At 43.6% G+C, this 26,525-nt stretch overlaps 1 protein-coding gene across 2 annotated transcripts; it reads right to left on the reverse strand.

Moving 5' to 3' along the window:
* Positions 1–6,923: 6,923 nt before the first annotated feature.
* On the reverse strand, positions 6,924–25,674 carry IYD (iodotyrosine deiodinase). 2 transcript variants are annotated; one of them, XM_028103405.2, is made up of 5 exons: positions 25,497–25,674; positions 15,582–15,773; positions 12,889–13,048; positions 9,084–9,240; positions 6,924–7,106 (listed from the first exon to the last, which is right to left on the reverse strand). In XM_028103405.2, exons 1-5 carry the CDS (start codon positions 25,672–25,674, stop codon positions 6,924–6,926), a joined length of 870 nt encoding a protein of 289 aa, XP_027959206.1. The 2 variants fall into 2 exon arrangements, with proteins under 2 accessions (XP_027959206.1, XP_027959207.1); XM_028103406.2 differs by lacking the exon at positions 25,497–25,674 and having other exon boundaries at positions 15,650–15,773.
* Positions 25,675–26,525: the final 851 nt, after the last annotated feature.

Below are 26,525 nucleotides of genomic sequence, written 5' to 3' on the forward strand. Positions count from 1 at the left end.
ACCTCAGATGCATTGGCCCATTCTCTCCACTCCATTGTAGGGAGTCTACTCCCCATCCCTACCTCTCTGTAAAAAGTAGATAAGTACCTCCTTTTTGCATGTCCAGCGTTTTTGTGTGTGAAACTGTGGGCCTCACAGCAGCAGGGGGGAGCAACAGTTGTTTTAGGCCTTTCATTGTTTGTAGATATGTGTGGATTGAAACATTACAACTGTTCCCATTTCACTAAATTATCATGGTGCACTCTGCTCATAAATGGCATTTCTCATGCCTCTCAGGCAAAATATTTGTTACAACTAGGTTTTTCTTCAAGTTATAACTGTTCCTGAAAGATATTTACAAAAATGTTTAAAAATGTCGTATCAGTTTAAAAACACTTTTGAAAACTGCAATATTGATAGGAATTCATTGGTAGATCATCTTCCTAAAGCGAATAATCCCCCCTAATTTGTTCATGTGGTTTAAAGTAGAGTGTACTTTGGTTGGGTCTGAACACGTGCAATGACCCATTTTCCCCCCAATTTCACTGACCAGGGAAGTCCCTTTTCCTTTCATAGGCATGAGCAAATAAGAAGTGAAAATAAGGACTTTCTTCTCAGATAGAAGTTTCCATTTTGTGGGCAAAGGCAGGAACATTTAGGAAAGAGAATTTTAGTTTCTTTTCCACATATTTGTATTGATTTTCTTGGCCCAGACTGATCCCGTACTTAAAAGTTGCACGTGACGAATGTCAACCATCTCAACATTAACCTTTCAGGAGAGAATCTTCATGCCTTTCACCAATTTTTTCAACTTTCCATTCCTATGCTTTTGTTGTTACATCCACGTTTATTCCCTAAGTTCAAAATTCCTTGTTCTTGGGGAAGAGACTTCTAATGCCTGTCCACATTTAGATCTCCTCCCCAACCAGGTACAGGAGGATGATACTCCCCCACCCTCTGGACAGACCATGTGACTAGTCCTGGCCAATGGACTGTGAGAGTGAGGAAGTCACTCCTGGACCAAGGTATATGATTGTTGGGGTGAGCACCTCCCTGAGTAAGGAGGCCACGTGCTGTGGGGGTGTGTGGCCACAGGAGAGCTGAGTCACCTTATGGAGAATAATGGTCTTGGAGGGTTGCCAGGGCCTGCAGGGGACTTAGCTTGCCCAAGAAATACAATTTTATCATATTTAGTCACTGACGTATTGGAATTGTTAATTGCTACAGCCCCATGGTTCTCAAAGTGTGTCACCCAAGCAGCAGCATCATCATCTGGGAACCTGTTAGTCTCAGGCACCACCCAGCCCTACTAAATCAGACACCCTGGAGGTGGGACCCAGCCATCTGCACCTGAACAATCCTTCCAGGGGGTGGTGTTGCAGGCTGGCATTTGAGGACCACTGCTCTGGCCCATCCTGGCTCACATAGCTCCCCATTACAAATTCCTCCCGGCAAAGTGGGCGTTTTCAAGTGAGTCCTATCAGTGAGACACAAGTCATTTTCTAAGTTTCTTCATTATTCTTTCTCGCAGTGATGAAATAATCCAATGATTCCCCCTATTGTAGGGTCTCAGAACTACAAGGGAATCTATAAGCCTTCCAGATCACTCTTTCTGCTTTGAACACAGTGGTTACAGGACTGCGTTTAAAGAACACATAGAAGAAAGAAGAAAGAAGCTCGAGGCTGCTGAGAGAAGAAAGAGAATTATCTTTACTCTTCCAGGCACAGCCACTGGCAGGGGGCTGTGCTGATATGCCCAGATTATGAAGCAGCAGGTGAAATTAGTGTGGGGTGTCTTGGGGCAGTGGGAGTGCGAGATATAACCGGTGTCCCTGGAAGGCTCCCCATCCCAGGAGCAGATAGGATGAAATGTACTTTTATATTTTTTTTCCCCAAGCTCCTCTCCCTTCCTTTACTATCCAACGGGCTCTCTGCAAGCAAGTTAAACCTCTGGCCTTATTTCTCCTATGATTTCCATCTTCCCACCTTAAACTCATCTCCCTGGGGACACTCCAAAATAATCTAAATGAAATAAACTTGATCTCTGGTGTCTTCAGTGAATGTCTAAACTTAACAATGGGCTTAGGGGGCATGTTTAGGGAAATTGTTTCTATGACTGAAAAAAATGCTTATTTGTATGTGGCATTTCCATTCCGATTTAATTCTAAGTGGTTTTGTTCCTTCATCTTTTCACTTTGAAAAATTCCAAGCACACAGAAAAATTCAAATAAAAGTATAACGAGGAAGTGACATCAGCAAGGTGGCCAAATAAGATATCCGTCCTTGTATCTGTCCTCTCAACAAAAACAATACGGCACCCATCCATGGGCACCAGTGCCTCTGTGGGAGCTGTGGGGCCACACTGAGTAGCAAGGATAGAAAAATGACCTTCCTGGTTTTTTTCCTTCATGACATTAACTTGGGGAGGGTCTAGGCCTATTTCTTGTAGAATGATCCACATTCTTGGTTTTTCTGATTATTTCATCATATCAATTAACCAGTTTCTCTAGCCTCCGTATTTACAGGCACACCTCATTTTATTGCACTTCACCTTTGTGCTTTGCAGGTACTTCATATTTTACAAATGGAAGGTTTGTGGCAACCCTACGTCAAGAAAGTCTATCAGCACCATTTTTTCCAACAGCATTTGCTCACTTCATGTCTCTGTGTTACATTTTGGTCATTCTCATAGTATTTCAAACATTTTCATTATTATCATATTTGTTATACTGATCTGTGACCAGTGATTGTGACTCTCTGAAAGCTCAGATGATGGTTAGCATGTTTTAGCAAGAAACTATTTTTAGATTAAAGTATGTACATTGTTTTTTAGACATAATACTATGGCATACCTAATGGACTACAGTATAGTGTGAACAACTTTTATGTGCACTGGGAAGCCAAAACATTCATTTGACTTGCCTTTTTGCAATATTCACCATTTTGCAATGGTCTGGAACCTGACCCGCAATATGTCTGAGGTATCCTGTACTCTAAACTGGAAGGTAGATGTACCAGCTTAATTGGTTTCCGTTTGGACATTTTGGTCTAAAATGTGATACTGAATCCTTCATGTTGTATCCCAATGGGAGGCACTTCATGTCAGTTATCCTTCTATTTGATGGTGTGTAATCATTGAGACAGCTAACAAATGGGTCAAGGTGACAACCACGTCTTCCCATTGTAATTTTTAAGTAAAAAGGTGAAAAATACATGCAAACAGACAACTTAACTGCTTATCAAGTTGGTAACATTAACCACACAGAGAAAAAAACCTCCCAGTGGTGAGACCTGCCGAGGAGCTCTCTGACTCGGTGAGGCTGGTACCCCGTGGGCCAACTTCAAATGGTCCCGCATCTGCCACCTGAGCCACAGCGGGCCTTCTCCTCCAAAGAGGGGCCGGTCTCTCACCCACCCTGCTTACTTTGCTCACCTGGATCCCGAAGTAGGGCTGCCTTACGAGGACAGTGGTATCCACATCCACCACCGCCGCAATAAAGACACCTAGCAAGTAGAAATGCTGTGTAGCAGGCACTGTGCCAAACTCTGCAACGTAAGTATGATTACTGCCATTTTACACATCAGAGAAGAGCCTCCATTAAGCAATTAGCTCCAGGTCACTAGAGAAATAAGAATTTTTTTCTTTAGCTCTCTGGTAGGGCAGGGATCAGACCGTGTGATTTCTAAGCTCCTGTGCTTAACTGTTACCCCCAAGGCCACCCTTGTTTCACAGACGTGATCTTGAAGCTGATACTGCCATACGAGGCTGCACCATCTCCTGCTCTCTGGGAACGTTCCTGAGAGTTTATGCGCTTGGTATCTGAGGGGCAGACTCCAGACCACATTGAGATTTGCCTCTTTGTTCTGACACTGATTGTTGTCATGGGATCTTACTTTATGTCCCCGTCTCTCCTCCCTGAAAATAGCCTTTTTATGACTCATTAAATAGACCCCTGCAGAGGTTTCCAGAACCCAATCAGATACAGCTAAAGTCAAGCCTATAAATCCTTAAGGCAGCCCAGGCTCAAGCAAAGATAGCAGATACATTGCTTCTAGAGTTTAAGACCATTTGGTGCATTGAAGATAAGATTCTTAAAGGGTGTCAATTTATTTATTTATTTTTTGCCAAACATGCATAGCACCTAGCATTAATCATTGTGAGAATACTACTACCACTAATCCGAGGAGCCAAAGATAACAGCTAGCCCTCAGTGCTACCACGTTAGGAACTTCATGGGACTCACCACACACAAGGTAAGTGCAACTTTTACCTTCATTTTACAAATGAAGAAAATGAGGCTTGGAAAGATCCCCGTTTTTCATGGCCACCTAGCTGGTGCGTACCAGGCGAGAAACCAGGGCATCTATGCTGTGCTGTGGAGACCAAGAATTACTGTTACAGTTGCCCCTCAAACAGCACAGGGGTTAGGGACGCCGACCATCCCCCACCACCGCACACTCCCAAATCCGCATATAACTCGTATAACTTTGGATCCCTCCAAAACTTTACTACAGACAGCCAACTGTTGACAGGAAGCCTTACCGATAGCATAAACACCCGATTAACACATATTTTGTGCGTTCTATGTTTTATACACCATATTCTTCCAATAAAGCAAGCTAGAGAAAAGAAAATGTCATTCAGAAAATTGTAAGGAAGAGAAAATACATTGATAGCACTGTCCTGTACTCATCTAAGAAAAATCCGTGTTGCTCAAGGGTCGACTGTAATTCCATCCCCCAAAGAGAAAGCTGGCTGTCGAGCTTCCTGAATCTATGTCTTTGCACATTTGTTCAGCATCTGTGAGAAACCAGGGCTGCGTTTCAGGGCGCAGGGATCTGGAAGGTGGGCAGGCCTTGGCAATCTGTTGCTGGAGGGCTCCTAACTCACGTGGCTGGGCTCTCCCTTTCCTCTCAAGTGACTCTGTACTTGAAGATGGTACTCGGACTCCCACCCGTGGCCATTTTCCCTCTTCACCCCACTCCCCGGAGGCAAGATTCCCTTGTACACCTCAGCCCCCTCAGCAGACTGAACTAAAACTAGCACACAACTCTGGGCTCAACTAGTTTCAAAACATAAGAAACAGAAGTTTATCAGTATAACTTCAATTTCATTGCATCGTAACGCCAAAGTGTGTTTATTATTCTGATACTTGGAACTCTCAGAATCTTTTTCCTACTAAAAACAATCTGAAATACAATGGTTAGGCTCCCATTCCAGCCCATGTAAGTCTTTAACAATGTAGTTAAAACAATGCTCATTTACAATAAAGAGTACAGGACAAATGCCTGTCACAATACTAATTATTTTTTTAAAATAGAATGGAAACAAAATGTAAGAGAAAGTTTGCATTTATTAAAATGTGGAGCCCTGGGGAAAAGCATGTTTAGAGAAAAATGAAACTATAGATGGGCGATTTTGGAGATTCTAAAGAAAACTTCTAGATCCTTCAAAGGACTTCAGAAGTGGTTGAGGGCACAGGTTCTTGTAATATCTAATTATATTTTCAAGGGAAAAAAAAAGTCCTCCTTTTCTCTAATACAGATTCGTCACCAACTCTGACTCATCAGAAATCCTGAGGGCTTTCGTAAGTTGTGTGACTCACCGGAGGAATGAAAAGAGGCAGGAGAGATTTTTCTTGAGGAAGCTGAGTAAGAATATAGAAAAAGGGTGACAAAAGGGCTACAGAGGCCAGTGGGGATGCTGGATGAGAACTGATCCGAGCTATGAGTGTGTGCAGTGCCCCAGGAGGGAGGCAGAGTGATGGGCAGAAGATGGGGTCTGGTATTCCCAACCTAACACCTCCTACCCCATCAGTCCCAAACCACTTGACTTGCCATCGGAGAAAAGGGATAAGTCTTCCGTGGGCTGGAGTAGAAAAGAAGGGAGACACCGTGAGTGCTGCGTATGGAAAACTGTTCTCTTTAGGAAAAAGAAACCAAGCCCTGATTTGTAGTATCCATCGATTGCAGTGGTGTAAATACTCCCACCATGGGCGATTTCCAACCACAAATAGTTAAATAACAGGCTCACAAAATTCCTGAATATTTAACAATCGGCTTCCACAAGCTGGTGCGAGCCAGCTCCAACACACCACTCGATGATGCGACTAAGCCTTCACATGCTCAGATGGTTACGGGTCAGAGTCACCTGCTCAAGCATGCACTCCTCTGTTCTGTGACTGTGATGTTTGAAGTATTTTGACAGTTACTTATTTTAAAAAGGGCAGGATATCCATGAAGTTCAGTAAAAGAGTAAATCTCAAAAGCACATCCTGGTCTAAAAGCCACCAGAAATCAGAAGGCAGAGGCTATATGATTAGTCTAAATTTAAATTCAAGAATGATCACATAGCTGAGTTCTCGGGCTACACGTTCTGATGACTCCTTCCTATCTACCAGCTTTTAAAAATGTAAGAGAAGGGCGCCTGGGTGGCTCAGTTGGTTGGGCGACTGCCTTCGGCTCAGGTCATGATCCTGGAGTCCCGGGATCGAGTCCCACATCGGGCTCCCTGCTCAGCGGGGAGTCTGCTTCTGCCTCAGACCCTCCCCCGTCTCATGCTCTCTCTCTCTGTCTCATTCTCTCTCAAATAACTAAATAAATAAAATCTTTAAAAAAATGTAAGAGAAAAAAATCACCAGCGACTTTTCTGGAACGATTTTAAAAACTTAAAAATCAGGGCCTGTACTCTGTAAAAGGTTAATGCATTTCCAGAGTGGATGAGACATGGAAGTACCCAGTGCCCTCTTACTGTTTACGTTCACCTAATCACACTATGGGGAGCAGGGCTTCTCAGACTCCAAGGGCCCGATGACGTGGAAAGTTTCTTGAGTGGAGTGGCACGCTGGGGAGACCTAACACCCATGGAAAAAGCAACCTGCACACCCAAGAGGGACCAGAGTGGACCAGGCCATCGTCTGTCAGCATTCCTGACGGGCTTCTGCCTACAAGATCACCATGATCTGATCCAGAGGTTTTCGTGTGAGGTTGGGCACTGTGGCCTCTTTGCTGGGGTACCCCACAGGGAGCAGCATCAGCAGCTTTTCGTTTGTGGGGCGACCCAGGAGCGCCTTCAGCCGGGGGCCACAGTTGAGAGGAGTGGTAGTGACAGTCACCAGGCCTGCATTCTACAACAGGAGGGGAGAGAATACATTGGCAAGTCAGTGGGCGAAGAAGTCACGGCTTTTCCTGTAGCCCGGGGACGTTCTGATCCCTATGAGGCCCGCTTGTCCTTTCCCTGAAGCCTGGGCACCCCGGGCAATTGTATCTTGAACCTTACCTGCTCTCCTCAATCTCCCAGTCCCCACATTCTTTTGACCAAACGGTGAGAGGCTTCTTGAAGAAGAAAAATACTAGTCTTATTTTTCACCAATGGTTAAGAATTAGGAATGGTTATTTCATGGAAGGAAATGTAGGGAATCCAAATACCCCAAAGGAACGGCCCCACAACCAGGGAGCTCCTATGCTTATAAAGTCAACAATGGAGGCGGAGTATCATCCCCAGCTGAAAATACCTATGTCCAATCACAGAAGACCCAGGGGCCCGGGGATCCATTGGAAGTAGAGGAATTACTCCATCAGCTTCTCCCCAAGCCCCTCCAGATAACAAACACCTAGTCAAAATCATGTGCAGCTTCAAGATGCCTCCCGAGCTGACTATCTCCATCCCCCTACTTTCCCAACCGGAGGGTCGCTGCTAAGCCTGAGCCAGGCAGAAGTTCTGGAACTGACTTTGAGAGTCGTACAGGAGAAGCTCTTTGGCCTGGTGGTCATTACGGGGGGATCTGTGCAGGTGGGGGTTTCAGGAAGATGGGGGTTTCAGGAAGATTCTGCTTTCCTCCCTCACAAATAGGACCTACACTCAGAATTAGGCCTGAGGCGACGCTAGAGGGCAGCAAACTCGACACTAACGTGACGGGGCTGCCGACTCAGAGCTTGGGAAAACTGTGAACTCTGCATTTCTTCCAGCACCCTAAGATGAATGAACGGTGGGGCCAGATGGTCCGACCTTGCACATCACTTCCTCTATTTAACTGCTCACAGAATCAGGAAGGAAATAAGACGTCCCCTCCTCGAGGCCAACTTTTCAAGTAATCTAAAAGCGATTTTTTTTAAAGATTTTATTTATTTATTTGAGAGAGAGAATGAGAGAGAGAGAGAGCACATGAGAGGGGGGAGGGTCAGAGGGAGAAGCAGACTCCCCGCTGAGCAGGGAGCCCAATGCGGGACTCGATCCTGGGACTCCAGGATCATGACCTGAGCCGAAGGCAGTCGCTTAACCAACTGAGCCACCCAGGTGCCCTAAAAGCGATTTTCTCTTTTGTGTAACAATGACTATATTTTGCAAGGTGTTTCTGGCATGCACATTTTTCTTGAAGAAGCACATAGGCTTTTAGAATTGACTGTCCCTTGAAAGTATGATCACTCGTTCTTATAATCTTGTTTGCTTCATTTGCCTTGTGTGTTTCCTGTCTCTCCACCAATGGACCCCAGTCCCCAGCGGAATGCACACACAGTTCACGAGGCAGCTATCCCTGGCACCCACCCCAGGGCCTGTCACACAGAAGGAGCTCAGAAACTATAGGCTGGGTGAATGAACTGAATCATGTAAAAGGTGTACCTCAATCCTGCTCTATTTCATGCTTAACATTGCTCCAGCTACTACATAGATGGGATTTTTTAAAGCACATAGACACCTTTCTCATGCAATACAATGTCAGTTCCACTCTCCAGGAAGAGCTCTATGATAGAGTCCTCTTTAGAGCTTTGTAATTCCATTGCCTCAGACAACAGTGAGCACGGCTAGGCAGTGTTTCCGCCAAAACGCTGGAAGCTTCCTGTCGTTACAGATGAAGGCAAATCCAGTGACTGTTTTTCTGAGCCTGAGTGATGTTACAAGTAAATTTCTGGAAGAATTCCAGCTTGTTGCACCATTAGACTCACCTATCCAGGTTTCCAGGGTGACTTTTTACATCAGAGCTGCCTTACTTAGGAATTCAACTCTAGATAAACAACTTCCAGATGTCTGAAATGTGTGAATAAGGCCACTATTTGGCCCTCGAGTATTGCTTCTCTCTTCGGGGCAGGGTGGGAGGGTAACATACCTGCAGAGCGGCCAGGAGGATGCCGCAAGCAATGGAAACACTGATCTCATTGTAGTAGTGGACCTTTCTTTTGCCATTTGCAGCAAAACCATGTACTTGTTTGAAAATCAGAATCAGAATGGGAGCTGTGTCCAAGTACTCCTTAATCCAATTGGTTCTGAAGGGAAAAAAAGATAATTCCAGAGACTATTTGCTCTTAATGATTTTTCCCCCCTTTTTATAACATTAGCTTATTTATGTCTAAAATAAAAGCATTTTCTTGGGGCGCCTGGGTGGCTCAGTCAGTTGAGCATCAACTCTTGGTTTCGGCTTAGGTCATGATCTCGGGGTCCTGGGATCAAGCCCCATGATGGTCGCTGTGCTCGGGGGGTAGGGGGGTGAGTCTGCTTGAGGATTTCTCTCCCTCTCCCTCTGCCCCTACCCCCCCTAAAATAAATAAATAAATCTTTACAAAAAATAAAATGAAAGAATTTTCTTGTCTTTTATATTTCAATTGAAAAAGAGCAGAATTTTTGTTTGTGTCCTAACATATTTTTCTGTCCAGGGTCATTCAATCCAATAAACCTATGTTCATACGGGTATAGTATGGCAAGGCACATGAAATGCTGAAAGATAGAAAAATGGATCCTATAACCCAGAGGGCAATATGTAAAATTTGGCAAACTAAAACCTGGCAAGTGGAATTAAAGAAATGTAAGTCAAGCGCATTAGGAGTCCTCCAAATTAAGTGTTGATAATTTTGAATAAGCAGATTAGAAGAACTTTTACAAATTTTCCCTTGAGGTGGGGCACTGAGGACCGGATGGAGAGGGGGCACTGGGGAGGGCATCCTAGTGAGTCGGTGAGTAAAGGCAGATTCAGGACAGAGGAGGCTTAATAGGCCAGGGAGTTTTCAGAAGCCTGTAGGCTGGAGGATGGGGTGCATGGTAGAGCATGGGTGGGCTGCTCCATACTTCATTTGGTAGGTAATGGAACGTGACTACAAGCTTCTGAGCAGAAGCATCATGGGATCAGGTCTATTTCTGGAAGAGGCAGATTGATGTGGGCAAGGGACCAGGAGAATTTGGGGAGGTGTAGAAGCTGGAGCTGATCGGTCTGGTACAGGAGCAAAGGAAAAGGGTGATGGTGAGGTTTCACCAAAATCACAGGGGCAGAGATAATAATGTTATCAGCCCAGCTGTGGAGAATAGGAAGGGATCTTTGTGGGAGTGGGAGATAATTCATGTGAGGTATAAATGTTAACTTTCAGTTTTTGCTTTCCAGCTATGGAGGATATCTTTCTCTGTTCCATTACCCTATCCCATACATTTGGCAAAAGTTTTATTCCAGCACAGATACTCAAAGTAGTACTCATGCAATGCTGTATATTAGAATTTTTTTTAGGATACAGCTACATTAGGTCATTAATTAACAAGAGATGATTTCATTTTAAGCCTACTCACTGTTTTAAAACATACTAAACTCACTTGTGCAGTTTTCTATGGTTCCTCTTACACTCTTAACTTCTACAGGTTACATTTCCAAAGCTACCTTACCATGCTTCAATCAGCTTACAGCTTCTCTGCCTTTTGGCTAAGATCAAGTGTAGAACCATGCTTCAATCAGTCACACTGGGCTATTATCAATCCTTTTCTCCTTACAAATGGGGAGAATGTTTATTGTTTACAAGAGGATAAATTCTGGAGCTGGCGAGTTTTGCCATGTTGGGCAACCTCCTGAATTTCCCATGTTTCAGTTCCTGCATATGTAAAGGGCACTATTAGACACTCACCCCATACAGCTATTGTGAGGGTGAGATCAGTCAAATAGATAAAGTACCTAGAACAGTACCTAACCTAGCACACTGATATGTGTGTGTTAGTATTATTACTACTAATATTATTTTACAATGAATAATTTAAAAAACATTTTAATGCAAGATGAAGATTAAGCAATTTACCTTGGTTCAAAGGCAGATTATTAATTTTCAATGATTTTTGTACTTTTTTTTTTTGCCTAGACATACATTAGTATCTAATATTTCTGGTTTGTTCAATTTTACAAGAATTTATTATGACATCACATTAAAGCTAATAAAAACACAGCAACAAAACCTATTAAGAGAAGGACAAGTAGCACCTTCTGCCTGGGGTGGAGGGCTGAAACCCGCAAACAGAAAAATATAAGGTTTGACAAGTAGGTTGGACCCAGGTTGTATATTGAGTCTTTAATGACAGCTACGGGTTTCAAAGTGGACTCCAAGAGGATGTCAGGACATATGCTCATTTGCAATTCAATTCAACAAACATTTATTCAGTTACCTACTATGCATCAGCACTAGGCTAGATGATATAATGTGACATTTTAAATTTGGACCCCTAAGTTTGTACATACTGCCTTCAGAGAAAGTCTATAAGCTTTCTAAAATATGGCCTATAACATGAGAAGAAAAGTAAACGAATAATTAAAATGCTATGTGATAAAATGGCCATTTTAGATGCACAGAAGTTGTATATTAGGTGCTTGGAGCACAGAGATGAGAGAGTGACTAATTCTGCCTTCGTTGGGGAGAGTGCCAGGGCCCAGCAGCATTTTGTAGGCACTGTGCATGCAAAGAGCAGGACATCTAAGGGTAGGAACTCAACTTAACTTTTACCCATCCCATTTTTCCCCATGAATATGCAACAAGATTTTTATATTTATTATTAATATCCTGCACTAGTTCCAGAGTATGGCAACAAGTTACAACTTCATAAGGCATCAATTTAATAGGATTTAAATATCTTAGGAAAAATATGTCCTCTGGGGCCAAATAAATGAAACAGGAGTAGAGCCAAGAGGCCCTCTTCCCATCACCCAGCCCTGACTCCTGGATAAGAGGTTCCCCCTTCTCCCCAAGGCTGCAATCTCATTGCCCTTTCTTTCTTACAAGCTTGGGTCACACTGGGGTTTTGGATAACACCCCAGGACTGGCCACGGAAGGCCCACAGTTGAGAGCCAGAGGTGTGAATACCTCTGTATTCCAAGTGCCAATGACTAGAGCAAGCTTCCCTTCTCTGAAGTAAGAACCAACATCTCTGCCCACTGTCCCTCCTCACGCTCAGCCTCAGGGCTCCCCGGAGGGGAAAGGAAACGGCCTTTGTGGGGAAGGCAGTGTTTTGAAGACTCGGTAAATGACAAGGCTGAGTCTAAACAATTGAAAGTTACTTTTAATGACAAAAGTGACTGAGAAGTTATGGAATGCTTCTGAGATATTATGAAGGATGACCGGCCCTCAGTGGGGAAAGAGGACTCCACAAGTCACTGTTAGTTGCAGCTACTAAAGGAACTGACAACTTGCAGGACATACCCTAATGCACAGAGGCACCGCATTAAATCTAGTTACAATGAGTTTCACCACACTTCCTTCTGGGAGATAAGGAAGCCCGCACAGTGACTAATGCCTAATAGATATTACACTTGTATCTACTCTTACTAAGCATGTCCTAAAACTAAAGCCTGCTTAGTAATATCACTTGGAAGACAGTATCACTTTAGCAAAGGTAATTTACTTCAGTCAAAGTCCTGAGAAATATCTCACAATCTCACATTCCAGATGGGAGAAAAGTGAAGTAAGTCCTCCACGTTTTGTTTACTATTACTTGGGTCAAAGCCCATTTATTTCCCAAAGATGCATATGGCACTTACTAGGTGCCATCATTGTTCTACATGTTGGCAAATGTGCTTACATATTTAATTTTCATAATGAAGTAAATCCTAGACACTCCCATTTTACAGATGAGAAAACCAAGCACAGAGAGGTTAATAACTCCATCAACTTTTGTACCTCAGCTTCTTCAGGTCTGTAACCCACTGGCGTCCCATCCTTTTCAAGTAGTTTACTTCCTCCTCCTCCTCAATGATCTCCCGAATCTTGTGCTTCATGTCCATGTCCTTCACAACCACAAAGGTCCAGGGCTCCGTGTGGGCCCCACTTGGGGCAGTTCCTATCATCCATTAAATTAAAATCAGGAATTAAAACACAGGAAAATGCAAGAAAGTTCATTAAGAATAAATATAATAGGGGCTCGTGGGTGGCTCAGTCGGTTGTCTGTCTTCAGCTCAGGTCATGATCCCAGGGTCCTGGCATCGGTCCCATATCGGGTTCCCTGCTCAGCGGGGAATCTGCTTCTGCCTCTGCCCCCACCCCAGCTCGTGCTCTCTCTCTCACTCGCTATCTCTCAAATAAATAAAATCTTTTTTAAAAAAGATTTTATTTATTTATTTGAGAGAGAGAGACACACACAACAAGAGAGGGAACACAAGAAAGGGGAGTGGGAGAGGGAGAAACAGGCTTCCTGCGAGGAGGGAGCCCGATGCGGGGCTCAATCCCAGGACCCTGAGATCACGACCTGAGCTGAAGGCAGGTGCTTAACGACTGAGCCACCCAGGCGCCCCTAAATAAAATCTTTTAAAAAAAGAATAAATATAATAACTCACACTTGCTCAAAATGAAGTTAGATCACCTGGTGAACGAAGTTCTTGGCCGCAGACGCTGGTGTGTTGGTTTCATTCTGCATCACTTTAGGGGCAACAAACCAGCTAACTGAGGTCAAGAAGAATGGTTCTAGGGCTATGGGAATTTATCATCACTTCCGTAAAACATTCCTAAATAACTGTCCCATGACCATTAAGGGAATCCAGAAGGGAAGTTCTGACAGCCCAAATTGTCCAAAATGTTGTTTTGTTTTGATATTCTTGAAAAAGGATAAAGTCACGAAGCTAATTGAAGATGATAAAAATTTAAATGGTAAAATGGCTTTTAAGCACTTATGAAATGTCACTTAAGCATCTGACTCTTGATTTCGGCTCAGGTCTTGATCTTGGGGTCATGAGATCGAGTCCCACATCCAGCTCCACACTAAGCTTAAGGTTCTCTCTCTCCCTCTGCTCCTCTCCCCACTCAATCTCTCTCTCTCTCTCAAAACAAAACAAAATTCACCTTTAATAAATAAATAAATAAATAAATAAATAAATAAATAAATAAATAAAACATTCATGAAAGGTAAAAAAAAAAAAACAAACCTATAAATGGTTTGGTACCTATATCAGAACTCTGAGTGTGGCACTGTGGAGTTTGTCCCCACTGCTGGGGACACATGAGATCTCCTGGCCCTGGGTGCTCAGTACACATAAGTCTGTCTTCAGCTCTCATGGGCTATGGGAACCCTCAGCCCACACTTGGGTCAGTCCCAGTATCCTGGGACAAGCTTCATAGTGCATCTCAGTGCCCAAGGAGCTTGAATTCTCTTCAGATTCCAAACAGGGCCAGCTTCTGATGTGAGTCACCCTGCTGTCCTAGAGATGGCCTGCTGCTCCTGGCGAGAGACCACAGTGACCCATAGGTAGGATATTTCAGAAGGAACTATTCCTTTTTCCCTAGTGAGTAACTTAATGACATAATCTCTACACCAGCAGGGTCAGGACTGCCTGCTTGATGGGGCTCTTGTTTGCCCCCCACCACTCCCTGTGGTTGAGAGAGCATGACTGGATTGTGAGATGCAAGTCAAAAGCTAAACACAAAGCCCACATTTCTGAACAGAGTGATTCCAGTTCCCTTGGTACCTATGTTGTCTGTCCACTAAATATTTGTGTCACTACACATAAGAAATATATTGTTCCCTAATGTTTTCGATTATGCCAAATTTATCTGCACATCATATGTATACACACACACACATATGGATACAGGTTTATACACAGAAGGAACTTAGGGACTGCTATAGTTAAATAAAAAACTAGCCAGGGCATTTGTATTCTTAACTGAAATAAAATGCTTTACTCTTGCTTCCTTTCAACTTGAGCAACGGATTCACAATGGCCATGTAATACTTTTTGCAAATGAACTTAATGTGATTTCTATAAGAATAATACTCCAACACTCTAATAATACTCAAATAGGGGGATCTGTCTTACATCTCCTCCCCCCTTTTTCTGTAATTCTTTTATTTTCCTTCATGGAGATATCAATCTATGTTCAAAATGGGTTTGCTTTGCTGTGGTTTACTTTGCAAATTCATATAGGTATATGCTGCTAGTTCATTAGAGAACAGTAGTAGAGCATTATGGTGTGTAATATAAAAAATTTGGTTCCAAAAAGAAATGCATAAATGTGAGTGTGTGTGTGTGTGTGTGTGCACGCGCACGTGCATGTGTTTCAAGAGGAGGGGAAAGTAAGGGCATGTTTCTCTTCCGGTGTATAATAGTATGTTCAGAAATTTTAAATTTTAATAAAAGATCATAATATTCAGTAATTTCAGAAGTCTTAAACTGTTGTTACATCTACTCCCAGGAAGTTTGTAACAGTCAATAGTTTGTAGAAAGTGGAAATCATTATGTTTCTGGTAGCCAGTCAACAGCTGGGTAAGACATTAGAGATAAATGTTCACTCTAGGCTTTATTCACTGTGTTTGAAATTTATTGCTGCAGTATTGTCACTTACAGCTGACATTCTCAAAGACACAATGTGCCCTTACAGACCTGCTGCTTTGATGACATTATCAATGACTTCCATGGGGACTTGCTCATTACTTATGAATCTGACAGACCGTCTTTTATTGAGAAGTTCATAAAATTCCTGGGATCGCTTAACCATTTCCTTTTCAGGATACCGGGTGTGGGAGAGTGGAATATGTTCAACATTTTCCTCTGAGTCTTGCCAGTCATCAGCATCTGCAAATACGAACAAGAAAGGCAGCAAATTAAATGATCTCTCTTGGTCAGGAAGGGTAGAAGAATATGCCACCCCAAAATATGCCTTTTTGGCATAAGGATTACATTGAGCTGATAATTTTTAAGAAACAACAGACACAAGAGAAGTTCTGAAAACCAGAGTGAAAGTTACCGTTTTGTAAGGAACATTTATTTTTATAGAGGATATCCCCATTCCTAAGCCTTCTGTGTACCAAGAAGTAAAGGATGATTCTCACAAGAAATTCTTATCAATGGAGAAGGTGGACTTAAATCTGCACAACAAGCTTACCCTTGTTTAAAACACTGTGCTCTTCTTAATGTCCACAATAGCCAAACTGTGGAAAGAGCCAAGATGTCCATCGACCGATGAATGGATAAAGAAGATGTGGTATATATACACAATGGAATATTATGCAGCCAGCAAAAGGAATGAGATCTTGCCATTTGCAACGACGTGGATGGAACTGGAGGGTGTTATGCTGAGTGAAATAAGTCAATCAGAGAAAGACATGTATCATATGACCTCACTGATATGAGGAATTCTTAATCTCAGGAACAAACTGAGGGTTGCTTGGAGTGGTCGGGGGTGGGAGGGATGGGGTGGCTGGGTGATGGACATTGGGGAAGATATGTGCTATGGTGAGCGCTGTGAATTGTGTAAGACTGTTGAATCACAGATCTGTACTTCTGAAACAAATAACGCAACATATTTTAAGAAAAAAGAAAAAGAAGAAGATAGCAGGAGAGGAAGAATGAAGGGGAGTAAGTCAGAGGGGGAGACGAACCAGGAGAGATGATGGACTCTGAAAAACAAACTGAGGGTTCTAGAGTGGAGGGGCTGGGGGGATGGGTTAGCCTGGTGATGGGTATTGAGGAGGGCACGTTCTGCATGGAGCACTGGGTGTTATGAACAAACAATGAATCATGGAACAGTACACCAAAACAAATTATGTAATATATGGTGATTAACATAACAATAAAAAATTAAAAAAAAATAAACAAGTGGCTCATGGGAAAAAAAAATAAAATAAAACACTGTGCTCTTCTTGATAACCTCCCATAACTGGATCCTCCTCCCCCAACATCTTTCTTTTGTTTTTAGTGGAAGATGGTAATTAAGGTGGTGGCTTGGGCCATTTCGGGGACTTACGCAATTTTCCTGGATCTGTCCCATGTATACAGGAGGTATACATGTTATTAAGCTCTTATTTTTTTCCCTCTTCTTAATCTGTCTTTTATTACGGGGTTGGGGGGAGGGCTGTCTCAGCCAAGAAGCTAAAAAGGTAGAGGGAAAATTATTTTTCCTCCCCTACAGTCATAAGATGGCCAACAGGAAAAGGAAATAAACTTCTCAAAAATGTCTGCAAGATTATCATTTCAAAAGCATCAGGGAAAAATGAAAAGAATGAGTCCACAGAATCCTGAACTCTGATCTTGACTATTGGCTATCCAAGTTCCACACTGGTTAAAAATCAAGAAAAAGAAAATTTTACCTACACAAAGATGAAGAATGAAAATTTCTATTAATGGTGAACTGGTATATTTGAAACAATATCCCACTAGCTGGAAACCACTAAGATCATGAAATAAAGTATCTTTAAAGTCTTTTAAAAAATCAACGAATTGCTGACAACATAGTAAGAAATTCCTAGGCCAAAACTGAAGAGAAATATGAGCCTGTAAGACAAGTAAGCAAAGAAGCCACATTTCCTTTGATAGTATTTGCCAATCTCTACATATTTGCATTTTTTTAAATTTTTTTATTGTTATACATATTTGAATTTTTATTTTTATATTTTCAGGGGTTGTGGGGGACAAGAATCAAAGCCAGACCCACACACAGTGAGAAGGCTAATAAGCTGGGACCCCAAGATTACATCCTTAAAGGAAGCATGGATTATAAATATAACAGCCCCCAAGGGGTTATATCATTTGGTGGGTCCTGCCTCAAACTTGAACTTGGAATTAGGTGGTCCTGCCTGAAAATACCTCCATTGCCTAACAGAAGCAAATGCCAACATACAAGTAATTTTAACTACAATTACTAGCAGCCCACCAAAAACAATCAAGCATAAAAAGAAAATATTTTGAGCAAGAAACAACAGAGTTGATATTTAAAAATGTCTCCAAATATTGGAATTATCAGACTCAAAAGATAAAACAACTTTGATTACTAGGTTTAGAGGGAAAAAAACACAAACTTATATAAATCTGTAGGGTACAGGAAAAGATAAAGGTGACACAGAAAATATGAAAAAATAAACTTCTAGAACTGAAAAATAAAATAATAGAATAAAGAACTTAATTTATGGATTTAAAGCTGGATATACATACCTAAAGAAAAAATTAGTGAACTGGAAGATAACTCAGAAGAAAATATCTGGAATGGAGCAAGGAGAAAGCAACATATAAGCAACATAAAACAAAGCAGGGTGAGGTGTATATTGGAGGGAGACAAAAGTGAAGGAGGAAGAACCATCGAGAAACCACTTCAATAGCCAGGGTGTGATAATGTTGGCCCAGACTACGTGTGCAACAAAAGAATGACAAATTCTTGGAGCATCTTGGAGACACAAATGATGAGACCTGCTGAAGTGTGTGGCTGGAGTGGTGGGAGAGAGGGACTAAGGATGAGACTCAGGTGGCGGGCTTTAGCACCTGGGGAGACCATGGGACCACCTACTGAGATAGAGGATGAGCAATGAACCATCTGGGGGAAGTAGAGGTAGGAATCACCAGTCCATCACATTTGAGATGCTTGTGAGTTGTTGAGGTAGAGATGTCTAGTGTGAAAGTAAAAGTCTGATTCCAGAAGGTGGGATGTCACTTTGGGTACCCTCACATAAAGATGAGAATGATAACAGGAACAGAAGGAAGAGAACAAGAGAATCCAGTGCCTGGCCCTGAGGGTCTGGAACATTCCAGGCAGAATTCAGGTAGAGGATTAACTTTCTCCTTCACTCACATGCACACACTTCACTCCTAGGTCTCTGAGGACTGACTGGGGAGGGGGAAGGCAAGAGGGAATGACTGAAAACCTCAATGGCAATACCACGTCGGCAAGTACCATGGTTTGCTCATCGCTGTTAGTGAGAAAATTCCTTATACATTTTACTAGCCAGGGAAGTTTGGGCCCAAACTGTACACATTTAATGAGAAGGCCCAGTTACTCATTAAAAGGAAGTGGGTGTGATCGGGGAGTGGCAGCAAACACCTATCCGTTTTCTAGTGATCAATTCTGAACCAAAGCCAGGTGTCATCAATATCAACCCTGAACTTATCAAATATGTCAATAAAGACTTTCAACACCAGTGATAACTTCTATATAATTTGTTATGAAGTCTGACAACCTCTGTCCTTAGTAGGCAGTAAATGAGCAAATGCATGAAATGCCTCATTAACTGTTTGAAAGGTAAGTTACCAACTCTTAATATCCATTCAGCATTTGTATAGGCTAAAGGCAGCCTAGGTGCATGACTTGGCAGTTTCTGCAGCTTCTAAAGTCCAAGGTAAGCGTTCCCACTGTAGCAGAATGAAGCGGCTACTGCCTGAACGTTATCGCTGAGCAGGGCAGACAAATGGCCTGATCAATGCTGGCTTGGATTCTCCTGAAAGACTTGCTCTTCCTGGAGCTTCTCCCGGAGCAGAAGGTCTGCATCTTGCCTGGGGAAAGGGGGAAGGCAGAGCCAGACTTGGAGAGAAAGAACCCAGGGAACAGCAGGGCAGTGAACCAATACCAAAGGTCCCTTTCTCCTTCCCCTTGACCTTCTGACTGCCCCAAGAGGAAAGAGAACAGCCTCTGTAAACTAGTCATTCTGCCTCCACGCTAGACGAGCCAAGCCACTCTGAGGGATTCATTCAAGCATAAAACCCATGTATTTCAAAACAAACGTGTGCTATTATGGTCCACTTTTTGCTATAAATCTGTGCTGCCACATTTGGGATTTACTATTGGCACCAAGAACAACTCTCCTTTTATCATTGCTTTAATGCCAAGGAACCCTAAACTGCACCATAATTAGGTTTCACAGCCAGGACGTTCTAGGCCACGTGTATTCTCTAATGTTTAACACAAAGGTGGGTTTTTTTCACTGCATCTCTATAGAAGTTGCTTTTGTGTTTTTGCAGTTCTATTTCAAAATCTTTGCAAATGAGCCAAATTTTCTAGCTCTGAAGCTAAAAGGCCAATTTGTGTCATGTCATCCTTGTTCCCTCCTCAGAATTTTGGGGAATGTGGAGGAGCAATGTTAATAAGGCTGAGGGTGATGCAGCTCTTGCAGGAGACAGATTCTGAAGGTGGGGACGGAGCAAGGTCAGAGCTCAACCCCTGCCCTGAGGACACCTCCTTCCCACCTGCCCCAGCCCTCACTCTGTTTCCACATGGGCCTGTCAGTCATTTGACTCACTGCAGTATATTTCACTAGCAGCTCCTGTGGTGTGAGGGGGCTGGGGAGTTTGGGGGGAGTTCAGATGGAAAGTTCTTGAATAGAGCAATGCTATTGTAGTGGCTCAGGGCAGGCTGCCCCAAAAGGTGCCACCATGGCATATTGATTATTCTGAACTGAAGCGACTTGGGAAATAGCCGGTACAAGAAGGACACTCTGCCCCTCCCCTGTCCCCCTGAAAGCAGGAAATAGATCTCTCATGAAAGGTACTCTCCCTGTACTAGAAAGTAGAGAGAGACCCTTATCACCAGAGACAGGGACTTTAGAGCCAAAAGAAAAGCTGTATAAACAAATCTTGTTACTTTTTACTAATCTACTACCTCAGCCCAAATTCTGTTTAGAATTCCTTCCTAATTGAAGCTCTTGAGCATTTTTTTCTCTGTCCTATCAACTCCTCACAAATTTATTGTCTCTGTCTAGAATGTATCAAATCTGCCTGCCTTGGTCATTTCTTTGGGTCTCAATTTTATCATTGGGTCTCTGTGCACACGTAATTAATTGTGTTTTTTTTTCTTCTATTAATCTGGCTCATGTCAATTTAATTCTTAGACCAGCTTGAAGAACCTTGAAGGGTAGAGAGAAATTTTTCTTCCCCAGTGTTATCCTGAATGAATTTGACAGAATTTCTTCCTGAGCTCCATCATCTCTTGTGTTATCTGGAGTGCCCTTCCCTGCTCCTCCCCGCAACCCTGCGTTGATCCTTACTCTCCCCTAGGACCCACCCAGCCTTGATCTCAAAGACAATGTCTCCATTCAAGTCCTTTCCCTTTGCTAATTTTCTGTCATCTGAGTTTACCTGTCCTTTGCCCTAAAATTTTAAGGCTTTATAAGAGTCTTGGTAAACCAACCTCTTAAAATCAACCGGTAAAAGTATTAATGGCTGTGTGTATATGCATGTGTGTTTGTGTGTATGTGTCAAAGGATAATGAAATAAAAAGACAAAGCCAGATTTATTGCTTCCTATAGCAAAGGAGAGTCTCTGTGAACCCAGTAAATGCTGTTGACCTTTTATAGCATTTTTGATAGTGGTGTGCTAATAAACCAGCTCTAGGAGGGGGTGGGGGAGCCTGACTTATAGCACTTGCCAATTTCCATTGTGGCCTGACCTCAAGTTGATGATTCAAAAATGGCCCACAAAATTCCTGAATATTTAACAATCGGTTCTTGCTTCTTCCATTGGCTAACTATACAGCACACCACTTGGTTGGGGAGCTTGGAGTCCAGGGATTGGTGGACTCCCAGAAATGTAATAGGATTAATACCATCTATAGGGAGAGTGTTACTTGTTTGAAACTGTTGTTGATTGGTTGGTACTGAAGTGAATTCATCCCTGATTGGCTGGCTTTCAGAAGCAAGAAACTGTCACTGATTGGTCTGCTTGCTAAGCTTTTACTGAGGTGAGTTGTCATGGATCTATTGAACAGATTTGAAACCGGTTCTGACAGCTGCTTTTTACCTCGGTTACCTAAAAAGTTGTCCTTTCCCAAGTCTGTGGGAGCATTTTAATTCTCAGGGGTTACCTACATTAGATGATTTTAACATAAGCCTTTTTTTTTTTTTAATGGCCAGCCACAAACCTTGAGGATGTTTATTATCTCTACATATATATACAAATATATCATATAAATATATATATATATACACACAGGGATGTATTAATTTGTGTGTGAAATTTATAAAATCATATACATACACATACACGCATATCTATGTACATATATCTATGCTTACCACTGAGCACTTTCCTAACACACGGTTTTCCCTTGCTTCTGTCCCCCACTGCCTTTCCTGCCTTCCATTGGTATGATTGAGTTTTCTCCATTTTATCTTTTCTCACCTGGAAGTTACACAGTGTCTTAGGTTAAACTATATGAAATTGCTAACACAAGCCTTTCTTAGTAGTCACTGGACAATCTGGGACAACCAAAATTTTAATTAGGACAGTAGTTTTTGGATGGTCAGTAAAGCTAAGTGAAGACAAATTTCTACCAACATTAAAACAAACATATCTTGATGAGATGTGTTCCCTATATCTTTTTCTCTTATTTCCATTTCCGTAAGCTTCCATGAATCAGGCCTCACTAGAATATGTTTGTGCAGGATTTTTGCCTCATTTTAGGGAGACAATCTAAGATTTTCTCTTTGTCATCTCTCCTCCTTAGGCTGCTGCTACAGTTAAACAGGAAACTGAAAATACTAACAGAACACATGTTTGACCGTCCCCAAAGGAAGTCTGTGCCTGATGTCTAGTAAGCATGGCCACTCTGCACCCCTCCGGCATTTCCCAAGCTGCCCACACACATGCTGATTCTCTGGTCTACGAACCTGGAGTAGGAATTCTTTGTGAGCCAAAGCCGGAGGAATTTGGATTGGTACCTATTATTTTCCTTAACTCACACTAGAAGGACCTAAATACTTATTTTATTGTTTTGTCTCTTATAATTAACTTTCAACATGGTTTGAATCTGGTATCCATTTGCTGTCATCAAAAGCTTCTCCACGTCTCTTCAGTAATGGAATCCTTTCTCTTATACCCCTTATACACCGCCCCCCCACTCAGTCCCCTCTAAACCTGTTGTTGGTCCTGGTACAGTGAATCCTCTCTTGGACTGTGTCCACCCTTCCAGGGGTTAGGAGCAGGGACTTGGGTGGCAGAGAAGCCTGGGTTTAAATGTTGCTTCTCACCGATCATCCATGTGACCTCAGCAGGTATCACTTAAGTGAACAACAAAAATTCCAACGAGAGACTGAACTGTAACATTCAGAGCAGAGGTGCCCATGGCTGCTGGGGAGGCCACTAAACGTTCAATTTATTCTTCTGTGTGAGGAACAGAGAAAAAAGAGGCAGAGGATTTGGCAAGAATGAATAAGCACGCAGAGAACAGAACCAGACAGGGCCACACAGCTTTGTTCTGTGTTCCCAACCTTCAGGCCCAGCCCCCGGTCCCTGGTTCCCCACCACCCTTACCAATCCCTCTCTTATCCCCCAAACTCTTAAATTCCGGGGTCTTTCCTCAATGCACACTACCTCTGATCTCTTGGGGCATTTTTTTTTAAAGATTTATTTATTTATTTGAGAGAGAGAGAATGAGAGCGATAGAGAGCACGAGAGGGAAGAGGGTCAGAGGGAGAGGCAGACTCCCTGCCGAGCAGGGAGCCCGATGTGGGACTCGATCCCGGGACTCCAGGATCATGACCTGAGCCGAAGGCAGTCGCTTAACCAACTGAGCCACCCAGGCGCCCTCTTGGGGCATTTTTAAGCCTGCTGGTCTTCTGCTGCCTCTGTTCTAGGTTATTCTCCTAGTAGAAAGGCAGCCCAGCGCCTGGTTGTGTATCTGGACTCCAGAACAGACTGCCTGGGTCCCGGCTCTACTATTACCTGCTTGGGCAGGTCACTTAGCATAGTTGAGCCCCAGTCTCCCTATCTGTAATGTGGGATAATAATAGTGCCCACCTTGCTGTGTTGACGTGAAGACTGAGTGGTTTACTATACATCAAATGTGATGCTGAGTGGACACAGCCAGTGCCTATAAGAGCCTGTCGTTGTCATTTTCCTAGAGCTCCTTCCCCAGGTGGTCTTCTCCGTGGTCCCTTTCTCCCACCACAGGCCCTCTTCTCTGCAGGTGCCCAGCTTATTCTCAGTCTTCTTGCCAACAACATCCCCTTAGGGAATTCATCAGTTTTCCACGTTTCAAGTATCACCCCGTGCTGGTAAGCATCCAATCAATATCTGTGGATCCCTCACCTGGCCCGCCTTTCCCTGTCTGCTTAGCTGTGTTATCTTCTCAAATCCAACACGTCTTTGTGGACGTTCAACATCTTCTTTGTGGATCCTCCCCCCTCCCCCACGTATGATGGTGTCTTTCCACCTCTCCCTGCCTCCAGCTCTCATCCTCTCCTTCTCCCCATAGCCAATGTATTACCAAACCCCGTTGTTCTTCCTTGAACTTTGCCCCAACTCACTCCTTCCTCTGTGTTCCCACAGCCACTTCTGCGTTCCCATGGCCACCACCACCCAGGCCATCCTTACCAGGACAGACCATCACACAACATCATAGCGGATGTCCCTTTGTTCAAGAAAAGTGCTTCTCGACTTGCCATCTGGGTTGGGATGTCCTTCAGTGAAAGAGTGAGAGGCAGGCCTGCTAAGAGGCTGCCTGGGCTTGAATCCTATGCAGTACATTTAGCATTGCTGGCTCCCAGCACTGAGTGCCAGCTGTATACCCCAGCCCCCAATCCTGAGACGAGAGCAGCTCAGAGCAGGTGTGCACAGACATGCACACAGGCACACCAACACACCTCCACACCGTCCAGGTGGCCTCTTCTGGGGGCGGGGGGCATCGTGAGTCCAGCTGAGAATCACTGAGCCTCTTCCAAATTGAATCCATCCCACAAACCACAAACCCACCTCAGACGTGCCTCAAATACTGATCACTCAAGCCGCCTTAAGAACGTCTCCTTTCCTGCCTGCTCCCTCACCACCTCTTCATCCTCAGGCCAGCCAGGACTGCTGGGCCCATGCTCACCACCCCAATTCACTTTCACCCGTCCTCTCCCCGACTGCTGTCCTCCTGTCTCCTCAGCAGCTTTCCCGGGGGCTCTATCCCTGCTCTTATGCTCTTTCTGCTCCTTTCGCCTGAGATGCCTCCTAACCATAGCTACTCATGTCCTATCAATCAGCCAGGCCTGACTGTCCTTTCCCTGCACCCCCACCATGCCCCTATGCCTCCTTGAAACCCCTGACGATCAGTCTGGCCCTTCGTTCCTCCCGAATTTTGCCTGTTTTTTTGCCTTGTCCGCTAAATTGGACACCCAGCTTTGAGGACACGGCCAACTGGACTCTAACCCACAGGGTCTGGCACAAGGAAGGGTAGTGAGCGCCCGGACCAATGCCACTTTTTACATTTCCAAGTCCTTGATTCAGACCTGACCACTTCCCCCATGGCTACCAGCAGCCGGGGATGTGCCCCTTCAGAAAGAGTTTACAGCCAGAACAGGATTGGGGTCAGGGAAAATGGCAGCCCCTCAACAGCTCTTCGCTGACTCTTTATCCAGAAATCAAGGGGGGGTTGGTGTCCGCAGGTGCCAAGCTGGCCACCTGAGAGAAATGGTCTGTCTCTGTCACACACTCATTTGCACAGCAGAGGCAGCTGATGAAACTGTCCCGAGTGTTTCCTCCTCTCCATAAGCCCTGCTATCAACTGGCGCTCATCAAAACAACGCAGAAGGTGGGAGCTAAGCAGCTTTGTATGCTTACCTTCTTCCGCGGGGTGGAGGTCAGAGCTGTCCTTTAGGTCCTCATCCACCCAGGGACGAGCCTCGGCCCTGGCTCTCCTCTCCTCTTTCCTTCTCTCGATGTTTCCATCAGCATTTTTAAAAATCCAGGCAATCAAAAGGCAGACAACTGCTACCAAGACTGGAGTCAGGCAAAACATGGTCGTAAGACTGACTCTGAACGGGGCGCACTCTTCTCACATGGTATTTAAACAAACAGAGCCAGGAACGACGAACGCTGGGGGATGGGATGAGGGAAGAGAGCGGTGTGCCGCCATGGGAGGAACCCGGTGAACTCTCTGACTCTAGGAGGACTTTGTAAAGAAGCAAAGATCACGGCGTGTGCATTCAGGGTGAGTTGTGGTTTTGGCAATGCACAGGTGCATCCACTTTTTAAAATTGTGCTCAATCAATATATGCCTAGACAATAATTGCCGGGATCTGAGTAAACACTTTAATGCACCAGATCTTGCTAACAGTGGTCCAAGGGGTTTGGTCTTCCTCCTGCCTAACTTTCTCCAAGAGCAATGTGTCTTCAACTCGCATGAAGCTAGGAATCACCTGGGGAGCTTGTTTTTAAAAGAGGAGATGTCCAGGCACCAACTCAGATCTAGTGAAAGAAAATTTGTGGGGGGAAAAGACCTGGTAATCTGCATTTTAAAAATAGCATATTTGTGAAACACTGCCGTGAGGTTTTGGATTTTTTTTAAATGAGGCCCGAGGCAACAGATGAGCAAAGAAATTATCATGTTTTGCATTAGAGAAAAACTTTTCGATCCAGGAAAAGTGATCCAAAATCATTAAAAATGACAGTTTGGTTAACTATATAACTTAGGTAGGGTTTGTTTGTTTGTTTTTGTTTTTAAGCAGCTGTCTTAACATTTGTTTAGCAAATGTTGGTTTGGGTCTCTATGACAAAAATACCATAGGTGAGGGACGCCGGGGTGGCTCCGTCGGTTAAGCGTCTGCCTTCGGCTCGGGTCATGATCCTAGAGTCCTTGGATCGAGTCCT

Source organism: Eumetopias jubatus, unplaced genomic scaffold, assembly GCF_037043125.1.
Source record: "Eumetopias jubatus isolate StellerSeaLion01/CBP00866 unplaced genomic scaffold, mEumJub1_p1.0 scaffold_6, whole genome shotgun sequence".
Taxonomy (NCBI): domain Eukaryota; kingdom Metazoa; phylum Chordata; class Mammalia; order Carnivora; family Otariidae; genus Eumetopias; species Eumetopias jubatus.